This window comes from Pantherophis guttatus, chromosome 1, assembly GCF_059756535.1.
Source record: "Pantherophis guttatus breed Tessera chromosome 1, ASM5975653v1, whole genome shotgun sequence".
Taxonomy (NCBI): Eukaryota; Metazoa; Chordata; class Lepidosauria; order Squamata; family Colubridae; genus Pantherophis; species Pantherophis guttatus.
In genome coordinates, this window is record NC_142063.1 from 93,970,944 (window position 1) to 93,989,930 (window position 18,987).

At 37.3% G+C, this 18,987-nt stretch overlaps 1 protein-coding gene and 1 long non-coding RNA gene across 3 annotated transcripts in view; one reads left to right on the forward strand and one right to left on the reverse strand.

Moving 5' to 3' along the window:
- Positions 1 to 5,564, reverse strand: part of LOC117665374 (uncharacterized) — a 7,436-nt gene extending 1,872 nt beyond the window's left edge. The window contains exons 1-2 of the long non-coding RNA XR_004591331.3: positions 5,277 to 5,564; positions 1,383 to 1,537 (exon numbers count right to left, since the gene is read on the reverse strand). This is a non-coding gene — a long non-coding RNA (uncharacterized LOC117665374). The remainder of the gene's footprint in view (positions 1 to 1,382; positions 1,538 to 5,276) is intronic.
- The window catches only part of TCP11L1 (t-complex 11 like 1), a 25,508-nt gene continuing 11,863 nt past the window's right edge, over positions 5,343 to 18,987 (forward strand). The window contains exons 1-6 of one of the 2 annotated variants that reach the window (XM_034417155.3): positions 5,343 to 5,605; positions 8,556 to 8,667; positions 11,163 to 11,317; positions 15,525 to 15,657; positions 17,143 to 17,263; positions 18,482 to 18,702. In XM_034417155.3, coding sequence (XP_034273046.1) covers positions 11,164 to 11,317; positions 15,525 to 15,657; positions 17,143 to 17,263; positions 18,482 to 18,702 — 629 coding nt within the window. In that variant the 5' untranslated portion in view covers positions 5,343 to 5,605; positions 8,556 to 8,667; position 11,163. The remainder of the gene's footprint in view (positions 5,606 to 8,555; positions 8,668 to 11,162; positions 11,318 to 15,524; positions 15,658 to 17,142; positions 17,264 to 18,481; positions 18,703 to 18,987) is intronic. The other variant, XM_060687659.2, reaches the window with a different exon arrangement.

Sequence of the window (18,987 nt, forward strand, 5' to 3'; positions counted from 1 at the left end):
ATTCAGTAGCAATTGACATCAAAATACTTAGCCCACTGGTCTCCTGTATTAATTAAATCAGATTTTAATTTGAAAATACTTGTCTCTTTTTCTGAGTTCTCATTAGCTTCAGTGTACTACATTATAATATCTCTGGCAGGATATATCTGATTTGAAATAATGCTAAGGCTGGTACTCAGCATTATAGGTGTCAGCCTTGGAAGCCATATTAGGCCGGAAGCTTCAATGCTGCCACCTCATGTGTGGGAAGGTAGGAGGAGGTATTTAGGAGAGGGGTTTAGTAGACCTAATAGCATTCTTCCTGTTGGTCAAGGTCAGGGCGATCCAGCATCTGGAGGAGGAGTGGTCGGGGATGGGTCGAGATGGAACGGACTTTGATTGGAGCATGTGATCGACTGGGGAGAAAGGGAATGGTTTTGGGAGCTTTGATTTACTGAAGGAAAACCTGGGCTTTTCAGATTCGGGATTTCCCAGATATGCCAGTTTACCTCTTCTAATGAGAACTTTGGAAAATGCCTGCTTCCGCATCTTTACTTGGAGTTGGGGGTTTTCTGGAACGCTGACAATAGGTTTAGAACAGGGCTGTTCAACCCGTGGGCCAGATGCGTCACACACTGGCCATGCCCATGCCCGGTTTAGCAAAGGGGGAAAAAGTTGTGATATGTCATGTGACAATACCGTGATGATGCAAGTTTAACACCCCTGGTTTAGAAGATTGCTTTCAAATATGTTGCATGAAGGAAGAAATTTGAAACTCGGTAGGGTGGTAAAAATAATCAAGATGCGTATTTTGTTCTTTTTCTACTTTTGAATTAAACTGGATGAGGAAGTCACAGATTGATATTCTAGCTGAATCCTTCAGTTGTTTCAGTTGTGTTTTGGGTATTTCTATACCGTATTGAAAATATATGCCAATTACTCCAAAGCATCTCCTTCAGGAAGAAAATTGATAGGTTTATTTGTTCATAGCAGTATATTAAAATGAGAGAACCATGGACAGGTGTTGCTTGCCTAAAATAAACAAACATATTCCAAAAAGAACATGAACTGTTAATAACTACTTGAACTGGGCAGTGATCTGGATTCAAAAAGAAATATGTGATTTTGGAGTATAACATCTTGCACTTGTTTCCATAACCTTAAAACTATATTTTCCTGGCTGCATGTCCTCCTTCTCCAATCTCGGGAAAAGGCTCCCTTTCTAAACAGTTGCCAGAAATGTTAAATGAAATATGAGAAACAAATGGGTTACTACATTTTTTTTCCGGATATCACTATTTCAAACCCAAGTTCATCATCACTAAAAAAACTTATAAGAATATTAAACCACCAAAAGTTATTATGCCATTTTTTCTCACCCAGTTACAATCATTGCAACATACCTGGTACCTTTCTATTCATAAATGTGTAGCTTTGACTTAGAGCAGAAATATTGTCCATTATGTTGCCTTTATGGGCAGGCAAACCATCAACTTCAGGGATTGATAGACTACAGGCATTCCCCACCTTTTCTTTTGAGTGGCCCCCAAGTCATTGCCTAGAGAAACAAAATAATAGAAAAACAGAGTTGGAAGGGACCTTGGAGGTGGTCTAGTCCAACTCCATGCTCAAGCAGAAAACCCTGTACCATTTCAGACAAATGATTATCCAATCGCTTCTTAAAAATCTCCACCCACAACTGGAGACAACTCATTCCACTGCTTAATTGTTCTGTCAAGAAATTTTTCCTTCATTCTAAGTTGGTTCTTTCCTTGATTAGTTTCCATCCATTGCTTTTTGTCCTTCCTTCAGGTGCTCTGGAGTATACATTGATCCTCAAATATTGGAACACTGCTATCATATCGCCTCTAGTCCTTCTTTTCATTAAACTTGACATACCCAATTCCTCAAACTCTTCTTCATTGACCTGTCAATTTTCTAAAGTCTCTCTTAATTTTGCTACGTCCTCAAGCCTCAAATGAGTACTGTGACTTCTAATAACATCAACTCTACACTTTATTCAGATCTCAAATACTTTTAAAAGACATCTTCTGAATATAAAGTTTGCATATCTGCTCTGTCAATTGCGTTTGTGATACTTTTATACAGGAAAATAGAGGAGTACTATGATTCTGTTGCCCAAAATATTTCTATCTCATCAGAAAAAGTGATGCATTTCAGATACATTTTCTAAATAAAAAGTATATGTTGTATCACACACATCATAGCCATTCTGATGTGTGGTGTGTGATATGAACTTGTCTTGAATGGTGAGATAAGTGGTATATAAATTTAATAGTAATAAGGCATACATGGACAATGCCAATGGTGGTTCAGGTGTAAATCTGAGGAATGTTTATGTTGGTATAAATGAACAATCAAGGAGTATTAGGTTCATGTATTCCTCCTTCCCCTATATGTAAGCATTTACTGTTTGAGATGGCCCACAATCAGCAATTTTCACTGAATCAGCATAAGAAGGAAGGCAGTGTGATAGACGAAGGAATATGTGATTCTATACAATATATCAAGAATCAGAGTTTCTCATATAAGACTACTAGACTGTGTTGTCATGAACAATGGCACTTTTAGAAGAGAGACACCTTGCCTTCCTTCCTTTGCCTCAGTCATAATCAGTAAAACATTCTGCTTCCAAATCATTTTACCCTTTGCTACCAATAATGTAAAAGAATATACCTTCCATATTGCATTTCCAAAATGGAAGATATGTTATTTATTCTTGGCAGCGAGGCATGGGAGTTGAATGTTTAATTCTATTAACTTAAAAATACCATAGTGATAAAAACATAATATTACAAAAGGAAAAGTGCAATTTTTATCATTGTATCCTAGCTGCATCGTATTATGCAGGTAGAGTAGTATAGCAGGTTTGAGCTTGAATGCCTTCTTCCCCGAAAGTTAACTCTTAAATAAGAGCTATAAATAAGAGCTAGGAAAACATTTCCGCTCTCTCCTTATTAGAACCATGGGAGTAACATTATGGAGCACCACAGGCCTACAACATGACTGCAACTATTCAGATGTAGCCATCAAAGCAATAATCCAATTATATTGCCTAGTATGCTACCTACATTACTGCACCTAATTCTTGCTAAATGCAGAGGATGGACTGAGTCTAAGGGTGTACAGTTTTTGCCAGCAGATATTTCCATAGAAGCTTCTAAAAAAAACCCCATAGGTTTTCTACATTGGAATTTAATAAAAAGGTCAATGGTGATAACCTGATCAGTTTGGATTGGTCAGCCACTATTTAAGGGGGATTAAAATGGTATTTTTCTAATGTCAGTTATTTCCTCATTGCTTATTTTGTTATTTTATTGTTTCAGCTTATGCATGTATATGTTTTTTTTACTTATTTAACCCGTTCTGTATGCATTTTTTTAAAAAAATAGTTTCTGATCATGAATAAGTTTATTTCCACAATATGTTTGGGATCTGTAATTCTCTTCCATGAAACATTATAAATTGAGAGCGATTAACCCAAAACCACGCAATAAGCTTCCTCTTTAATGAAGTTTCATTAATTGACCTGTTCTAAGAATTCTTGCCCTATGCAGCTTGTTAAGCTCACTGGACAACCTAGTGCTGCATAATGAGAACAATTAACCTGTGGAGCAGCTTGCTTCCAGAACTTGTGGGTGCTCCATCACTGGAGGTTTTTAAGAAGAGATTAGACGGCTATTTGTCCAGAATGGTATAGGGTTTCCTGCTTACGCAGAGGGATTGAACTAGAAGACCTCCAAGATCCCTTTCAATTCTATGTTCTGTATAACCTCATTTAACCTCATATTAACAGCAATTTTTGTCCTATGACCTGTCTTTGGGACTGGAAAGTTGCCCATGGTTATGATGGGCAATTTCTGAGATCTATGTGGTCATGCATGGTTCCCCCCATCATGTGACCAAACAAGATCTGATGACTTTGCAGCTGGTGCAGTTTTTCCCCCTCCTCCTTGCTGCTTCTTTAATTGCTGTTGTCTTGAGGACTGGAGTATTATGATTGCTTTTCTTTATAGTACTGTTTATAAGTACAGGAAGTCCTCAAGTCCTCAACTTGTAAGTACAGGAAGTCCTCAACTTATGAGCACAATTGAGCCCCAAATTTCCATGGCTAAACAAATTTTCATTGTTAAGCAAATAACTATAGTTAAGTGAATTGTTATCATTAAACAAATCTGGCTTCCTCCATTGACTTTGCTTGTCAGATGCTCCCTAGCAAGGTTGCAAATGACAATCCCAGGGCACAGGGATGCTGCGACCATTGTAAAAACATGCTGGTTGCCAAACACCCAGTTTGATCATGTGACTGTGGAGATGCTGCAACAGTCAGAAGTGTGAGAACTGGTCATATAAGCCACTTTTTTCAGTGCCATCATAACGTTGAGCAATCATTAAACAAATGTAAATGGAAGACTACCTGTACTTTACAACGATAAATGTATTTTGTTTTCATTACTGTTTGTTTGCATCTGCCTTGCAATTGCTTTCAGAAATACTAGCCAGCATCTACAGAAGAACATTCAGCACTGTAAAGTTCCTTTGCATTCTACTATATACTGTATTTGTTTGCATGTGTTTTATATTTATTCATCTCTTCTTAGCATTTACCAATAACCTGCTTCACAGGATCATTAAAAGAATCAGCAATGCCTTTACGATCAATCAATCAGAATAGAGCTGGAAGGGACCTTGGAGGTCTTCTAGTCCAACCCCCTGCTCATGCAGGAGACCCTATACCATTTCAAACAGGTGGCTGTCCAGTCTCTTCTTAAAAACCTCCAGTGAAGGAAGCACCACAACTTCTGAAGGCAAAGCTGTTCCACTGGTTAATTGTACTCACCGTTAGGAAGTTTTTCCTTAATTCCAGATTGCTTCTCTCCTTGATTGGTTTCCATCCACTGTTTCTTGTCTTACCTTCTGGTGCTTTGGAAAATAATTACTATTAATACATCATTATTAGCAGTATTTTCCTCATGTTTTCTCTTCTCCCAATTTAAAAATCAAAAGCACTGGGCTGGGAAAAAAAAAATCAGTGGCTTAATTTTTTTTTTAAAAAATGGTGTGTGTGTCATAATGGTGCTACTCTCCCGTTCCCGGGGTTTTGGGGAGGCGGGATTGTCGTTTTGCTTGCAAGGCTTATCTCCCCGCCCAGAGAAAGACACATGCATGTTGCGGGGGAGGAGGAGGAAGAGGAACTGGATACTGAGCCCGGGGCTGCTGGAATGGGCTCCGGGGGAGACCCGGTGGGATTTCCTCCCAAGACTTTCTCTCCTTACCCCGTCCAAGGACAACGCCGCTCGCGCAGCCTCTCGCTATTGTCCATCAAGGATTTGCAGGCACGCGCGCGCCTTCTCTTTCGCCTCGGCGGGGCGCTAACATGGCTGCGCTCTGCGGCGGACTGACAGCCCCTTCCGCTCCGCTGCAGACCTCCGGTTGGCCGTGAGGAGAAGCGCGAAGAAGCTCGGCGTCTGGCCTCCCGTGTGGCTGCTGTTGGTACTGCGCTGCCGGCGGCGCCGCACCCTGCCTCGGTTTACCGCCTCTCCATCCCGCCTCGTTTGGGAACTGATCGCAAGCGGGGGGCGAAAAGTTGACTCCGCCCGCGCAGGTAAGCAAGCAATAAGACGGGGAGTGGGGGGGCGGCGGAAGAGAGCCGACCCTCTCTCTCTCCCCCTCGGCACTAAATGGGTTGGGTAGCTGTGGCTATAGAAGGGGGGTGGGGAGGGCGTGTTGCTTTGGGAAAGGGAAAGAGAAAGGCCGGGAGCAGCGTCAGATTCAGCCTTAGCCGGGGTATAAGTCCCTTCGAGGCCGCGAGTCAAGCGGTGCCCTAAATAAACCATCCTGTCCCTGCAGCAGAGACGGCGAGAAAAACCATTTAATTCGCCAGTCAGTGCAGCGGGGATGGTCAAGGGCTTCTTCCAGAGGCCCGTGTTCCCCCCCCCCTCTCTCCCCGCCACCCCCGTTCCCGGGCTGCCAGCCTTGGCCTTGGAAGAAAAATAACCGAGGGGTCCTTGGTGCTCTCTGGGCTTGCTTGTTTTCTTGGAGACGTTTCATTACCCTTAACTAGGTAACATCATCAGTGCTAGTAAGGAGTGCTGTTTGCTGTCAGTTTATATTCTGACAGTTTATATTCTGGTGTCTTGCCTTGTCTGTGAGACAGATGTAGGGGTCTCCTGCTTGGGCAGGGGGTTGCACTAGATGACCTGCAAGGTCCCTTCCAACTCTGTTAATCTGTTAAAGTGTGTGTGTATGTGTGTGTGTGGGGGGGGTGTTTTAGAGATCCGTTGGTTGGGCTGTTTACTGATGAAACATCTGCAAGAAAACAAGTAAATTCAGAGAGTGCCAAGGACCTCTCATTTCAACCCTGAGCTATAAATATTCTCCTTTATTGAAGAAAAATAACTGTGAGTTGGAGTAAATCCCGCTCCCTGAGTCTTAACTGGAGAAGATGGGGTGGGGTGGGGGGAGTTTTATCCAGCTGCAAGGTACAGTTATGCCTGGGAGGAGTAGGAACCTGGCCTTCCTGTTTAGAAATGCTAAAGAAAGGGTAGGGCGCATATCACTTGGATTTATTTTATGAACAAATGTGAAATACAGTTCCTATACAGACTTAGTTGAATTCGGTAGGGCCTTTTCCCAGATACTCAATTGAGGTCCTACTCCTTTAGGTGCTGCTGGATTAATGTTTAGGGTATGCAGTGGAAGTTTTCCTTTCCTGCTCCTTTTCTACAGCTGCCCACTATTTGGGCTGACTCAATACTCTGGAACAAAGGAGGAGGAATTTTACCTGGAATAGGTTGAGGTTGGGCATCCTTGGATACAAAAATGAAAAGATTTCTTTTTTTTTTTTTTTAATTTGATTTATATGCCGCCCTTCTCCGGAGACTCAGGGCGGCTTACAATGCGTTAAGCAATATTGCTTCTTTATCTCCAGTTCTTGTGTAACTTAGTTCCTGGGCTTGTGAAAGAACAAATGAGAAACAGGGTTGATAGTGGAGTTCCTTAAAAAAAAAAACCCAAGATTTTACACTCATGTACAGATTCTACACAAAAAAACCAAATAACAGCAAACACAATAAATGAATTTTTACCTATTTATTTACCCATTGCCAGTAAAGTTTCCTATATTAACCAAGATTTCACCCTCAAATAAACCCAGATTTCACACAAACGGTAACAAAAAATACAGTTTAAACTAAGTTATTTTTACCTATTTAATACATACAATATAATGTAATGTAATGTATAGAAGAACTTAGATTTCGTTAAATATTAAAATAAAAAGCTATAAACCCAGATAGAGAATCAGCATTGGCAACCCTGGGGAAAAATATTTTCATAGTTTTTGTGTGACTCTGTCACTGAGAAAGGTTCTGAAGACAGATGTACAGTATATACATTGTAGTGACTTAGATTAAGGATTAGTGTGTGCAGGGAAGAATGTTGGAGGAAAGGAGGGAAACACTAAAATTTATTGAAAGTTTAATTTTTTTTTTAAAAAAAGTAAATTCTCTATGGCAGCTATAAACCCTACCCCTTTTTACACATATTATATGTGCTGTCATGTAAAGAGGTGGGGTTAAATCATGTAATTATGGTTGACATAATTATTTTTTGACCTTTCCATGAGGTTAAATCTGATTTTTTTAAAAATTGATCGTGTTTGGTGTGTTGATTATTGTAATTGCATTTATAAATATTCTTTCAGATCTATTTAGCAACAAACAATCTCAAGAATTAGACTTCTTTTGGATAGGAGTGTTAAGATAAATTTTATGGGAAAATTGTTTTATAATTAGGTAAGATGATTTTGAATCTGTTTCTTGCATATTTTACTTGTAAATAAAAGGTTGACTCAGCCTTCCATCCTTTTGAGGTAGGTAAAATGAGGACCCGGATTGTGGGGGCAATAAGCTGACGTTGTATAAAAAAGAACACCGCTTGGGGGGGGGCGAAAGCCCTACTAAGCAGGTATATACAAAAGTATGGAGGCTATTGCTTAACGCATTGTAAGCCGCCCTGAGTCTCCGGAGAAGGGCGGCATATAAATCGAACCAATAAATAAATAAATAAATAAAATCCCCCATATTAGATTTGCATAATCAGTTTTGATAACAGTGTTGGATGGGACCTTGGAGGTTTCTAGTCCATCCCCCTGCTCAAGCAGGAAACCTTATCCCATCTCAGACAAATGGTTATCCAATCTCTTCTTAAAAAGTGATGGAACACCCACAACTTCTGAAGGCAAGCCATTCCACTGATTAATTGTTCTAACTGTCAGGAAATTTCTCCTTAGTTCTAGGTCAGTTCTCTCCTTAGTTTCCAATCATTGCTCCTTGTTTATTTTAATAATTCATTTTGGTAATCCGTTTTGGTGGTATGATTAGGGGAAAAAGGCAGTCATTGAAAGAAAATGGCTTCTGTCTTAAATTCCTACAAATCATTATAGTACGTCTAGCATTGTCTATTTGTGAGAAATGGTTTGTTATTAATACTTTCACCTTCAACCTTTGCTTGTCTTTTTAAAAAAATATAATTTCGGTATGTCTGTCTTACAGAAGTCTTGATCCTGTTTGGTTTTACTGGCTTGAAATTATCATCTTGTTTTCGTGATTTTTTTCCTATACCTATACATATTCATAACTTATTATAAGGACATTAAAGTGAAAAGTAAGTGGCAAACAGAGATCTGGAGTGATATAGAAAATTGATTTCAGTAATTTGACTTTTATTCAGATGCTGATTGTAGAAATAAAGGCCTTTTTCAATTAAATTTTATTTTATTAATAATAAGCTTTATCAGTTTTAATATTTTGTTCATGATACAGTTGACCACTATCTGTGTAAGATTCTATGAAGTATAATTCACATTATTTATGTCTGCTTGCTACAAGAACGTTTTTCCTGGATTATAAAAGACTTTCCTTCAACAAGACTAATTTATCTTTGAAACAATGAACTAAAATAGGAAAAATTTTTTAGAGCTAGATTATTTTTAACCTCCAGTTTTTAAAACACTGCACCATACTGCATCTTAGTATTTGTATTTCAGTATATATGTGTAGTTTGTTAAAAATCTAACCTTATCTTACAAGAGTTTTTTTCCTGTTGCCTGTTTAGAATAAGGGACTTCCTTGTTGTAAAAATATAAGCTTCTCAGAAGAAAATTAGAACTGAACTTGTGCCTCAAAACATGGGTTCAGATTTCATTTTGAGATGGAACAACAGACCATAATTATTAATATTAATGATACTGTTGACACTCAGAGTTAAGGTTTGGAAAGCTACATATTCTGTGCTGATAAACACTGAATGTGTAATAAGTTGGCTGTGGCAAAATGACTGTGGCGAGTTGGCTATGGCCAATTCTAGACCAGTCTTGATTCTGAAAATAGTTCTGTACCCCTGTTATGGTTAGGATGTTTAGGGGACTACATTTTGCTACTTGCTCCTTTTCAAGTGCTGCATTGTGCCAGGATCTGCAGTGAGTTAGCATGATTGTTTTGATTATTCTGTCTTTAGTTATAGCTTTAGGGGATACTAATATTGTAAACAAAACAAATGTGCTAATAGGTATTCAGAGAAGGAATTACCTTGAAACATCAGTATTTTGAGGATAGGAAGTAAAGTGCCATTTTCCAATATCTATTTGACAATAGTTATGCGCAAAAATTTAAATATACTTTTGATGTCATAACAGATAACTTTTAAGCTTAAAATGTTCACAACTCCATGTGCAAATACAAATGTAGATCAGTTCAGTCATCATTATAGAATAGAAAAGATTGATAGGCTATCCTTCCTTTGCCAGTCACTTTTGAATAGAAAATAATAAAAAAATAAACAGTAACTATAAACAAGAAATCCAACAGATTGGTGAAAATTTTATTTATTTACTACTAAATTTATACGACTGCCCATCTCACATACGTGACTCGGGGCGCCTGCAATAAAACGAGTAAACAATGTATAGAAAAATATAGTATTTTGTTGGCTTGCTTGGTGCTCACCATCCATAAAAACAACTTCTGTGCTTTTTTCTGGTGGCAGAGATATAGATCTGCTTGTATGTTGCTGATCAGTATGTCTCTATGTTATGTGTGCAGCCATGCCAGATATTCTTTTGGAATCAAAGCACAACAGGTTGGTCATATGACCATCCGTTTTTCCTTAGCATCTTATCTGTTGGTTTGCAATTTATACACAAAGCAGGGTGCTGCTGTCCCCCTAGCCAGCATGGAAATGCAGCAATGGATAAGTTTTGTTTCATTCTGTGCTGGGTGCAGAAAGGTGGCAAAAACACTGTCCTTCACACACTGCTCGGAAATTGGTGTCTTGCGGAAAGGATTTTGTCTTTCCATTAGCAGTCAGTGCACTCAGAGAGGTTGTAATTATTTATGTTTTGGACAACTAGATGAATATTTAATTAAAAGTCTGAGACAAGGTCTAGGCAGGAATTCCTCTTGCAGGGATGAGAGATGCTATTGCGTAATATATTGTTCTCTAGTTTAATTGGAATCAGTTTGGTCCATAGCCAATAACATATTGCCATTTGGCTTTAAAGTTAATTCTGTGTTTTGTTTGATCTTCAGAACATTTACTTCATAGAATATTACTTCAGTATGGCATAAATTCATTGAGTGATGAATGTTGCCTATTTTATCACTTGGTGTCTTGGGTACTACGTATATCTCAAAATAAGGTGGTATCGGATTTAAGGTTCCCTATTCCAAAACAAAAAATAGAAAAAAAAACTGTAAACAAACACAGAGATCTTGTGCAATGCTCTTTTTTCCCACTAGGTCTATCTATGGTTGTTAGTTTCATCTGAAAGCAATCCTAGGATTTCGTTGTTCACCAACAAAACACTTCATCCAACTTGTGTGTGAGTGTGTTTATTAAATGGGTACACTCCATACATGTAATTCTTAATCTGCAGAATCAAATGTATCACGCTGATTTTTTTTAAAGAAATTGAATTATGATTATTATAACTGCTAGAGTGTTATTTTAATATGCTACTTTTCTCACCTTTAAAAATTAGATTACATCAGTAGTGGTAGATGCAAATTTGTATTGATTAACGGTTTAGTATAGAATTTGGCAGCAGTGGTAAAATTATATGGATAAGTCTAATTCCATCTTTCTCAACTGCCAAAATTGAGGATGTCTCAGGATCCAAACATACCAAATGTAACTGAGGGAAAATCAGATGTGCCACAGGATAATCAACAGGACCATGTGGACAATGCAGAGCAGTGTGTCCGAAAGAAGATTCGACAGAACACACCAAGTCCTAGTAGAAGCAACATATCTGAGGGTAAGCAAAATTATTCCAATAGAATACTTTTTATCACAAGCAAAATAATTGTTTCGCAGGTTTCCTTCTGCTCTGTATATCTGCGTAGCCTTTTTCTGATAAATGGAACATCTCCCACACCTCAAAAAATCTCAGAAACTATTCACTATGAATGTGTTTTCTAAGAAAATTACTTGGACCTGCATAGGGAGTGGAGCAATGGTGGGACCTTTTCTTTACCTAATTTCTCTATGGAAAAATCCTTTCATTATCCAGATTAAATGCCTTGCCATTTATGTTCCTGGAGGGAAGATTCAACAGTATGCCACCACAAGGTCCCTTGGGCCCTTGCTCAAACAGGTTGATCAAGATACTCTTGGACATTCTGTTGCACTGCCCGTTTAATCGGCCACAGTGCTCTGAATTAATTCTGCTCTTACTAATTTCTTGCTTCGTTTGGTTAGAATTATGCCTGCAGAAATGTATAGGGCTTACTATAATTGTTTGATTATAATTGTTATATGACAGCTTTGAAATTAATTTTGGCAGCATTCTACTGGCAGATTTATCTTTGCTTTGATGGTTGATAATATTATTAATTTCCTGGGGAAGGTGTTTCCTTTTGTTTGTTTTTTTCTGACTATATTATGTTTGATATTTTGGTCTTGATCACAAATTAACTAAACTAAACACATATTTAATATGTATTATGTATACATTAAAACTTTTGCTATGATACTGTATCATGTCCGAATAAATGTTTTTAAAAAACTAACTAGCAAGCTAATGTCTGGCTAACATAAAACTGCCCAATCTTCAGTCTTCCAATTTGGGAGATTTTCTGAATTAAGATCTAAATGCTGATTCTATTTTGCATTCGCATTTCTGTTTCATCCTGCACAGATGGCTCTTTGTTTATCCTTAATCTCTATTTGCCACTAACTCTTATTCAAAGCATGGATATGGTAATGAAAATAATAATGATAATACATTGATAAAAATGCCAAATTAAATCCAAACGTCGGGCTGACTGTGCAACCAACCATAATAATATAATTTATTTACCCAGCATTTCAATTTCCTTTCCTTTGGGGGGACCTTCATTTTTTTGTGACCATGTTTTTTCAGAAAAGAGATGAAAAATGGTACGTACATATACTTACACCCAGGTATCTTTAGTGAAAACCACTCATCAGTAACCCAGATTTTTTTTTCATTTCAAAGGTTGTGAAGTTAATCTTCTATGGATTGAGTATGAAAAATTTGAATTAGATTCTGTTAGAACCAGGGGTGAAATGCTCCCGGTTCAGACCGGATCGCCCGATCTGGTAGCGATGGAGGCGGATGGTTCGGAGAACCTGTAGCAAAAATCCCTGCCCCCCCCCCATGTCCAGCTGAGCCGCACAATCATCAGAGGCTTTTTTTACTTTTAAAAGCATTTTTTCTACAACCTCTTCAGCCAAAAAATGTTTTTAAAAGTAAAAAAAAAAAGCCTCTGATGATTGCGCCGCTCAGCTGGGATCGTCAAAGGCTTTTAAAAGAAAAAAAGGGTTTTTTTCCTTTTAAATGCCTCTGACGATCCAAGCTGAGTTGCCTGATCAGCAGAGGTTTTTTAAAAAAGCCTCTGCTGATCAGACAACTCAGCTGGGATTGTCAGAGCCTTTTGAAAGCATTTTTTACAACCTCTTCACCAAAGAGGTTATAGAAAAAATGGTTTTAAAAGTAAAAAAAAAAAAAATGGCCATGCCCACCCAGTCACATTACCTCCCCCCCCCCCCCCCAAGCCATGCCACAGAACCGTTAGTAACAAATTTTAGATTTCACCCCTGGTTGTCATGCACAATGGCACTTTTAGAAGAGAGATACCTTGCTTTCCTTCCTTTGCCTCAATCAACAGAACTATATCAACATCAAAATTAAAGGCTTCTTGGTATTAATAGCAATAGCACTTAGACTTATATACTGCACCAGAGTGCTTTACAGCACTCTGTGAGTGGTTTACAATGTCAGAATATTCTCTCCAACAATCTGGGTCCTCATTTTACTGACCTCAGAAGGATGGAAGCCTAACTCAACCTTGAGCCGGTCAAGATCAAGCTCCTAGCAGTGGACAGAGTCAGCCTGCAATATTGCATTCCAGCCACTGTACCACCACAGCTCTTTATAAAGACTTCCTTATACTTAGCATGCTGTACTTGGATTGTATTTTCCTTCTAATATCCAAAATATTGGTACAACATGATCAGTTCTTAGGAATTTTAACACAAAAAACATTTCAGACTATACTTAAATTGCTGGATTCAGCTGCATTAATGTCTATAATTTATTTGTTAGTTTTGTAACCTACCATTAGTCCTTGTACTGGGTGACTTTAGGCCAGTCATTCTCTCTCTGCCCAATTTACCTCACAGAATTATTGTTGTAAGGAAAATAGGAGGAGGAAGGTGCGTTAGACATGTTTGCTGCTTTGAGTTAACTTGTAAAAATTATAAAGGTGGGATATAAATAAATACGAAGTAAATATTGATAAAGCAGTGATTGGGTGATTGCTCATTGAGCACATCTTTTCTCCATATATGGCTTCATCCTCATCATTTCACTTCCTGTAAAAATCTAAAATTTAAGGAATTGCATTGAGAGAAGTTCACAAGAGGCTTAGAACAAGACAGATTGTTATCTGGTAAATTGAGAATTGGTTTGGGATGAAAATAGACATGAGAAAATAGGAAAATAAAGAAATGAGAATGAAAATAAAATGACTATAAGAACAGAAAGTATTAGTCCTGTATCAAAAAATAGATAAATCTCCCAGCAGAATGAATGATGAGTAAAAAAAAAGAAAGGATGATATTCAAGCTGCTTACAACAGCATGAAAATAATTATTTTGACAGAGTGCCATAGAAAGATGGGGAATTTGGCAGATAGGCGCACAAGCAGACAGACAACCAGCTAGTTAATAAGAAGTAGCTAAATAATAAGAGAATTGTATTAAAAATGAGGTTGGGAAAAAACATTTCTGAATGTATATTTGTGTGCTATGCACAATATTTGTGCATTATGGTTACGCACACACACAAAAATAGTTCCAAAAAGTATTCAGAAGAAACAACAAATAAAAGAAGCTAAGAAAATGTGAAGTGATTTGGATATGAATAAGAAACTTGTTTTAGAAGTAGGTGAAAAAGGCTAAAGATGGAGCCTTCAGTACATTAAGAATAAAAGTCCTGATCCTGAGTCCTTTGGGAAAAGGGCGGTATAAAAATTAAATAAATAAATAATAAATAAAAGTGATAAAATAATTTGAGTTGAATGCAAAGTGAAAAAAATTAGAAATTTGAATGGGAATGATAGCAATATGTCAGACTGAAATTGAAAGGAACTATAAAAGTGTCCAAGCAGAGAAAGTTATGAAAAATAATTTAAGTACTGTGAGAATGCTGAAAAATGGTAAGGGTGCTGGTATAGCTGCTTTAACTGGTAAAATGTTGAACTTTGGATGTGCTTTGTTTATGAATGGCAATGTAGTTTCTTTACATATGTGAAGGTTGTATCTGTGCATGAAGATTGGAAGAATGCCTATATTGTTTTCTCATACAAAAGATTAACGTAAACCTTAGTAATCTAAGTATGTTTAGGAAGGTTCTTGTCAAAATTCCGATTGAGCAAATGTGCAAAATTTGAGAAGCGTCAAGTGGCTTTATGCCTGGCAACAATGTGAAGTCTAGATCTGAAATAATTTGATCATATATAAAGAGTGAATGAGGATCCAATTGCACAACAAATACATGAGGAAAGAGTGAGTGGGGTGAGACCAAAAAGAAGACCAAAAACATGTTTGTATGTGGAGTTTATAATACCCTTTAAAACTAGAGTAGTGAGAAATTTAAAGAACAAAAGATTGTGAATTACTATGTAGACATGATTAAAAACTAGGATGATTTGTAAAAGCAGAAATGTGTTGACAGGTATGAATGATGTTGGCATAAACAAGATTGGGATAAATTAACTATATCAGTTAAGAAAAAAATTACATAGCATTTCTTAGTTTTCTTCTCCACGTTGCATAAGGATTCTTTATTTTGAAAGGGAATACACATAATGGGTACATATATATAATACATGATTATATTACAGCTTCAGGTGCTGTATATGCTTGATTGAAATGATCAGATTGTATGTTCAACTAGTAGGATATACTTTGCTGAAGCGTATTTCTTTGGTCCACAGCTAGCCCTGCTCAGTTTGTGTCAGTGGAGGAACTGATGGATACAGCAAAAGGTGTTACAAACATGGCCTTGGCCCATGAGATTGTTATCAATGGAGGTTTTCAGATTAAGCCGACTGACTTGCCAGAAAACAGGTAAGAGGCCTGTTATGGGTTGAAAAAATTATAGAGGTGGGCTATAGTTCATAATCTTAAAGGAAATATATTTTCTTTTATGGAAGAATACCCATAGGGATTTTAAGACAGAAAGAAAATATATTAGGACATAATCATTTTTTTAAATACAACTGCAAAAATACAATACTTGTGAAGTACACACTGTATTTCATTAGCACACAGTAAACGAACAACACAAGTATTTTATCAGTTATTAAAACACAGTTGGAATTAGGCAAGTCTTGCCAAAGTGTTGATTGCTTTGCAGAAGGAAGAATAGTTGTCATGGATGATTTAATGTAGAATAATAAAAATCCTTAAAATCATGTGTAGAAAATTAGCACCTATCCCTCCTAAAAGAATGAAATATTTTAGGAAATATTAAAAAGGAAGGATAAAATATTTCCCCTAAAAAAGAAATAAAAATCTTAAAGGAAACAGAAACCCAGAAACCCAGCTCTCTGCCTCCAGTAAATATTTTGGTACACATTGGGAAGGATTGGGCCATCCTATCTACAAGACCCCCAGCTCCAGAGTGATGGGATTAAGACATGACCCTCCAGGACATTATAGGATTATCTAGCAGCAGGGCTCACTGCCCCAATCACTTGGGGACATTACATCAGCCCAAGGTTCAACCAAACTTGATTCAGACAATCATGACTCTACATTGGAGTCTGACAGCAACCAATAGAATACATGGTCTTGCCACAGGAATAGGAAGCTCAGGTTCAAAGCCCAAGAGAGGGTGTAAATACCTCTCACTCTCCACTCCATGTGGACTTCAAACCCATGTGGTCCTGTCCCTCAATAAACCTTCTTTCCAATCAGCCTCCATGTTTCCAGTGTCTTTCTCCCCACTTGGAACTGAACCAGATGGATATTTCTTCTAACACATGTTGGAAGTTGTGCCACTCTTTGTTTATAGGTGGTATCTTCCACAGTTCTGTCTCCCAAACCAGGCCAAGCATTCCATTATTTCTTTTCAATTGCATTTTATCGTTCTAGCAACTGCCAAGAATAGTGAAAAGGTCATATGCATTTTTAAAATGGAATTCCATATAGAGACAAGCATGGGATAAAAGCAAACAACTCTTATGTGAGCTCTTTTGTTACATAATACATGGAGCTTTCAAAACCTGGGTTAATTGAAGCTTTTCAGCTTCTCTGGTAGCCATTCCCTCATATATATGAATGAGTAATAAAACCTGCTGAGTTTCTCTTACTGCCATCATAGTCACTGAGTTTAGCAAGAGATTATCTTGCCTTTTTCTTCTCCATTGTGATTCCTTCTTTAATACATAATCTTTGTGGGTTCGTTGGCAAGAGATTTACCCATGCATTTCTTATAATGTGTTTGTTAATTAACTGCACATCAGAGGTTGCTTTTCTTCTAAATCCCATATGCTGATTATTTTTATTAATGTTATGTTTTCGTTTATTTATCTTCATTTTGCTTACCAGTCTTGAAAAAAGAGTAAGAGATATTGTCCACAAAGCTTTTTGGGATTGCTTGGAAACACAGTTAAAAGAAAACCCCCCTTCATATGATCACGCAATTAAACTTGTAGGAGAAATTAAAGAGGTAAGATAGAAAGTATTTGTTGTCATTTGAATGTTTCTTGTCTATCTGCAAATCTAATTATTTAAAAATAACTGAAGTAGCAGCAGTCTATATACAGCTTTAGTTGTACACCTAGTGATCTCCAAAGTTTTTTGAATAGCTAATCAGCCAGGATGGGGGATAGCAGCAGCAGCAGGAGGTGGTCATAAATATGAAAAGTCCAGATTTTGTTCATGTGACTGTGGGGGCATTATGACAGACAGAACTTTGAGGATTGGTCATAAGTCCCTTCGTTCAGTGCCATTGTAACTTCAAATGAACATTAAGCAAGGACAATTTATATGTGTTATCTTCCAAATAATCCCATTTACATCGTTGCCAGTACTCTTAAAGTACTAAAGTATTCAAAAACAATGGAGTAATATACATGGAATACCCAATGAAGATGTAAAATTGGGCCTTTGTGTCCCATTTTGATATTCAGATGCAGTTTTTGGAACTCTGTGGAATATGGTATGCTGAGTTAGATGAACTTTGGTTGGATCCATTAAAGAAAGTTTTTACTTTCTTAAAACCATGATCTATTTGTTTTCTTGTGCTTTGGAAACATGGATACAAATCCTTTATTTGTAATTTTGAAATAACTTTTTATTGCTTTGCTCTCTTCTCACTCCTTTAAGATCTGCCATATATTGCTCTAAAATGAATGTACTAGGACTTTTTATTTTCCAATTATCTGGTTTATGACCTGACACTACTGAATCATTATGCTGGTCATTCTACGCTGCCACTTGACTGAACAAGATTTTTCAATTTGGTTGTATAATGGCTATAACCTTTTAGACACGCCTTTACCTACTAAATTGAAATTCTATCCATTGCTTCTTTGTAGCATGATATTGGGAGAGAAAAGTGTTGCAAAAAACATAGGGCATACAGAAAGAGAATTGCTTAACTTTCATTTACTTTTTTTCCTATTTTTCTCAATTGAATTGTTCAAGAGGCTTTAAAAGAACAATGGAGCAAAAATCTATATTCAACTGCATGTCGAATGTAGTTGGAAAAATGTCCAAATTTCAATAAATAAAACTGAAACCTAAGATCATTTGCCATATATTTTTATATGACCACTTTTCATAGTAACATAATGTTGTTGTAGTGTTTTTTAATTTTTGAATGGTGATGACAGCAGTGTAATTAGTACTAGGATCTAATAAAAAGGACATTACTTTCTTTCAGGCTCTCTTGTCTTTTTTGCTGCCTGGCCATACTCGATTAAGAAATCAGATTACTGATGCTCTTGATCTGGAGCTGATAAAACAGGAGGCTGAGAATGGTGCCCTTGACATTTCTAAGCTGGCAGAATTCATCATTGGAATGATGGGGACACTCTGCGCTCCAGCGAGAGATGAAGAAATCCAGAAGTTGAAAGACATTCGTGAAATTGTTCCCCTGTTCAGGTGCTAGAGGGGGAAAAGAAAAAAAAGGAATAAGTCTTCAGTTCAAAATGGCTTAAACAGCTGCATCATTTTAATAGGCATTAAATGCTATATGGACTACTTGAATATTTTCTTCTTTGCTTTTTATTGGGGACGTTACGTTAAGAATTAAGAAATTTGGAATAATAAAGGAAGATTATTCTTTGGTTAAGGATAATTCTTGTAATGTTTTGCAGTGAGGTATATTTCCAGTTCTTTAAAGTGACAGTTCAACCCCTTTATAGCAGATCCTAACAAGGCACAGGA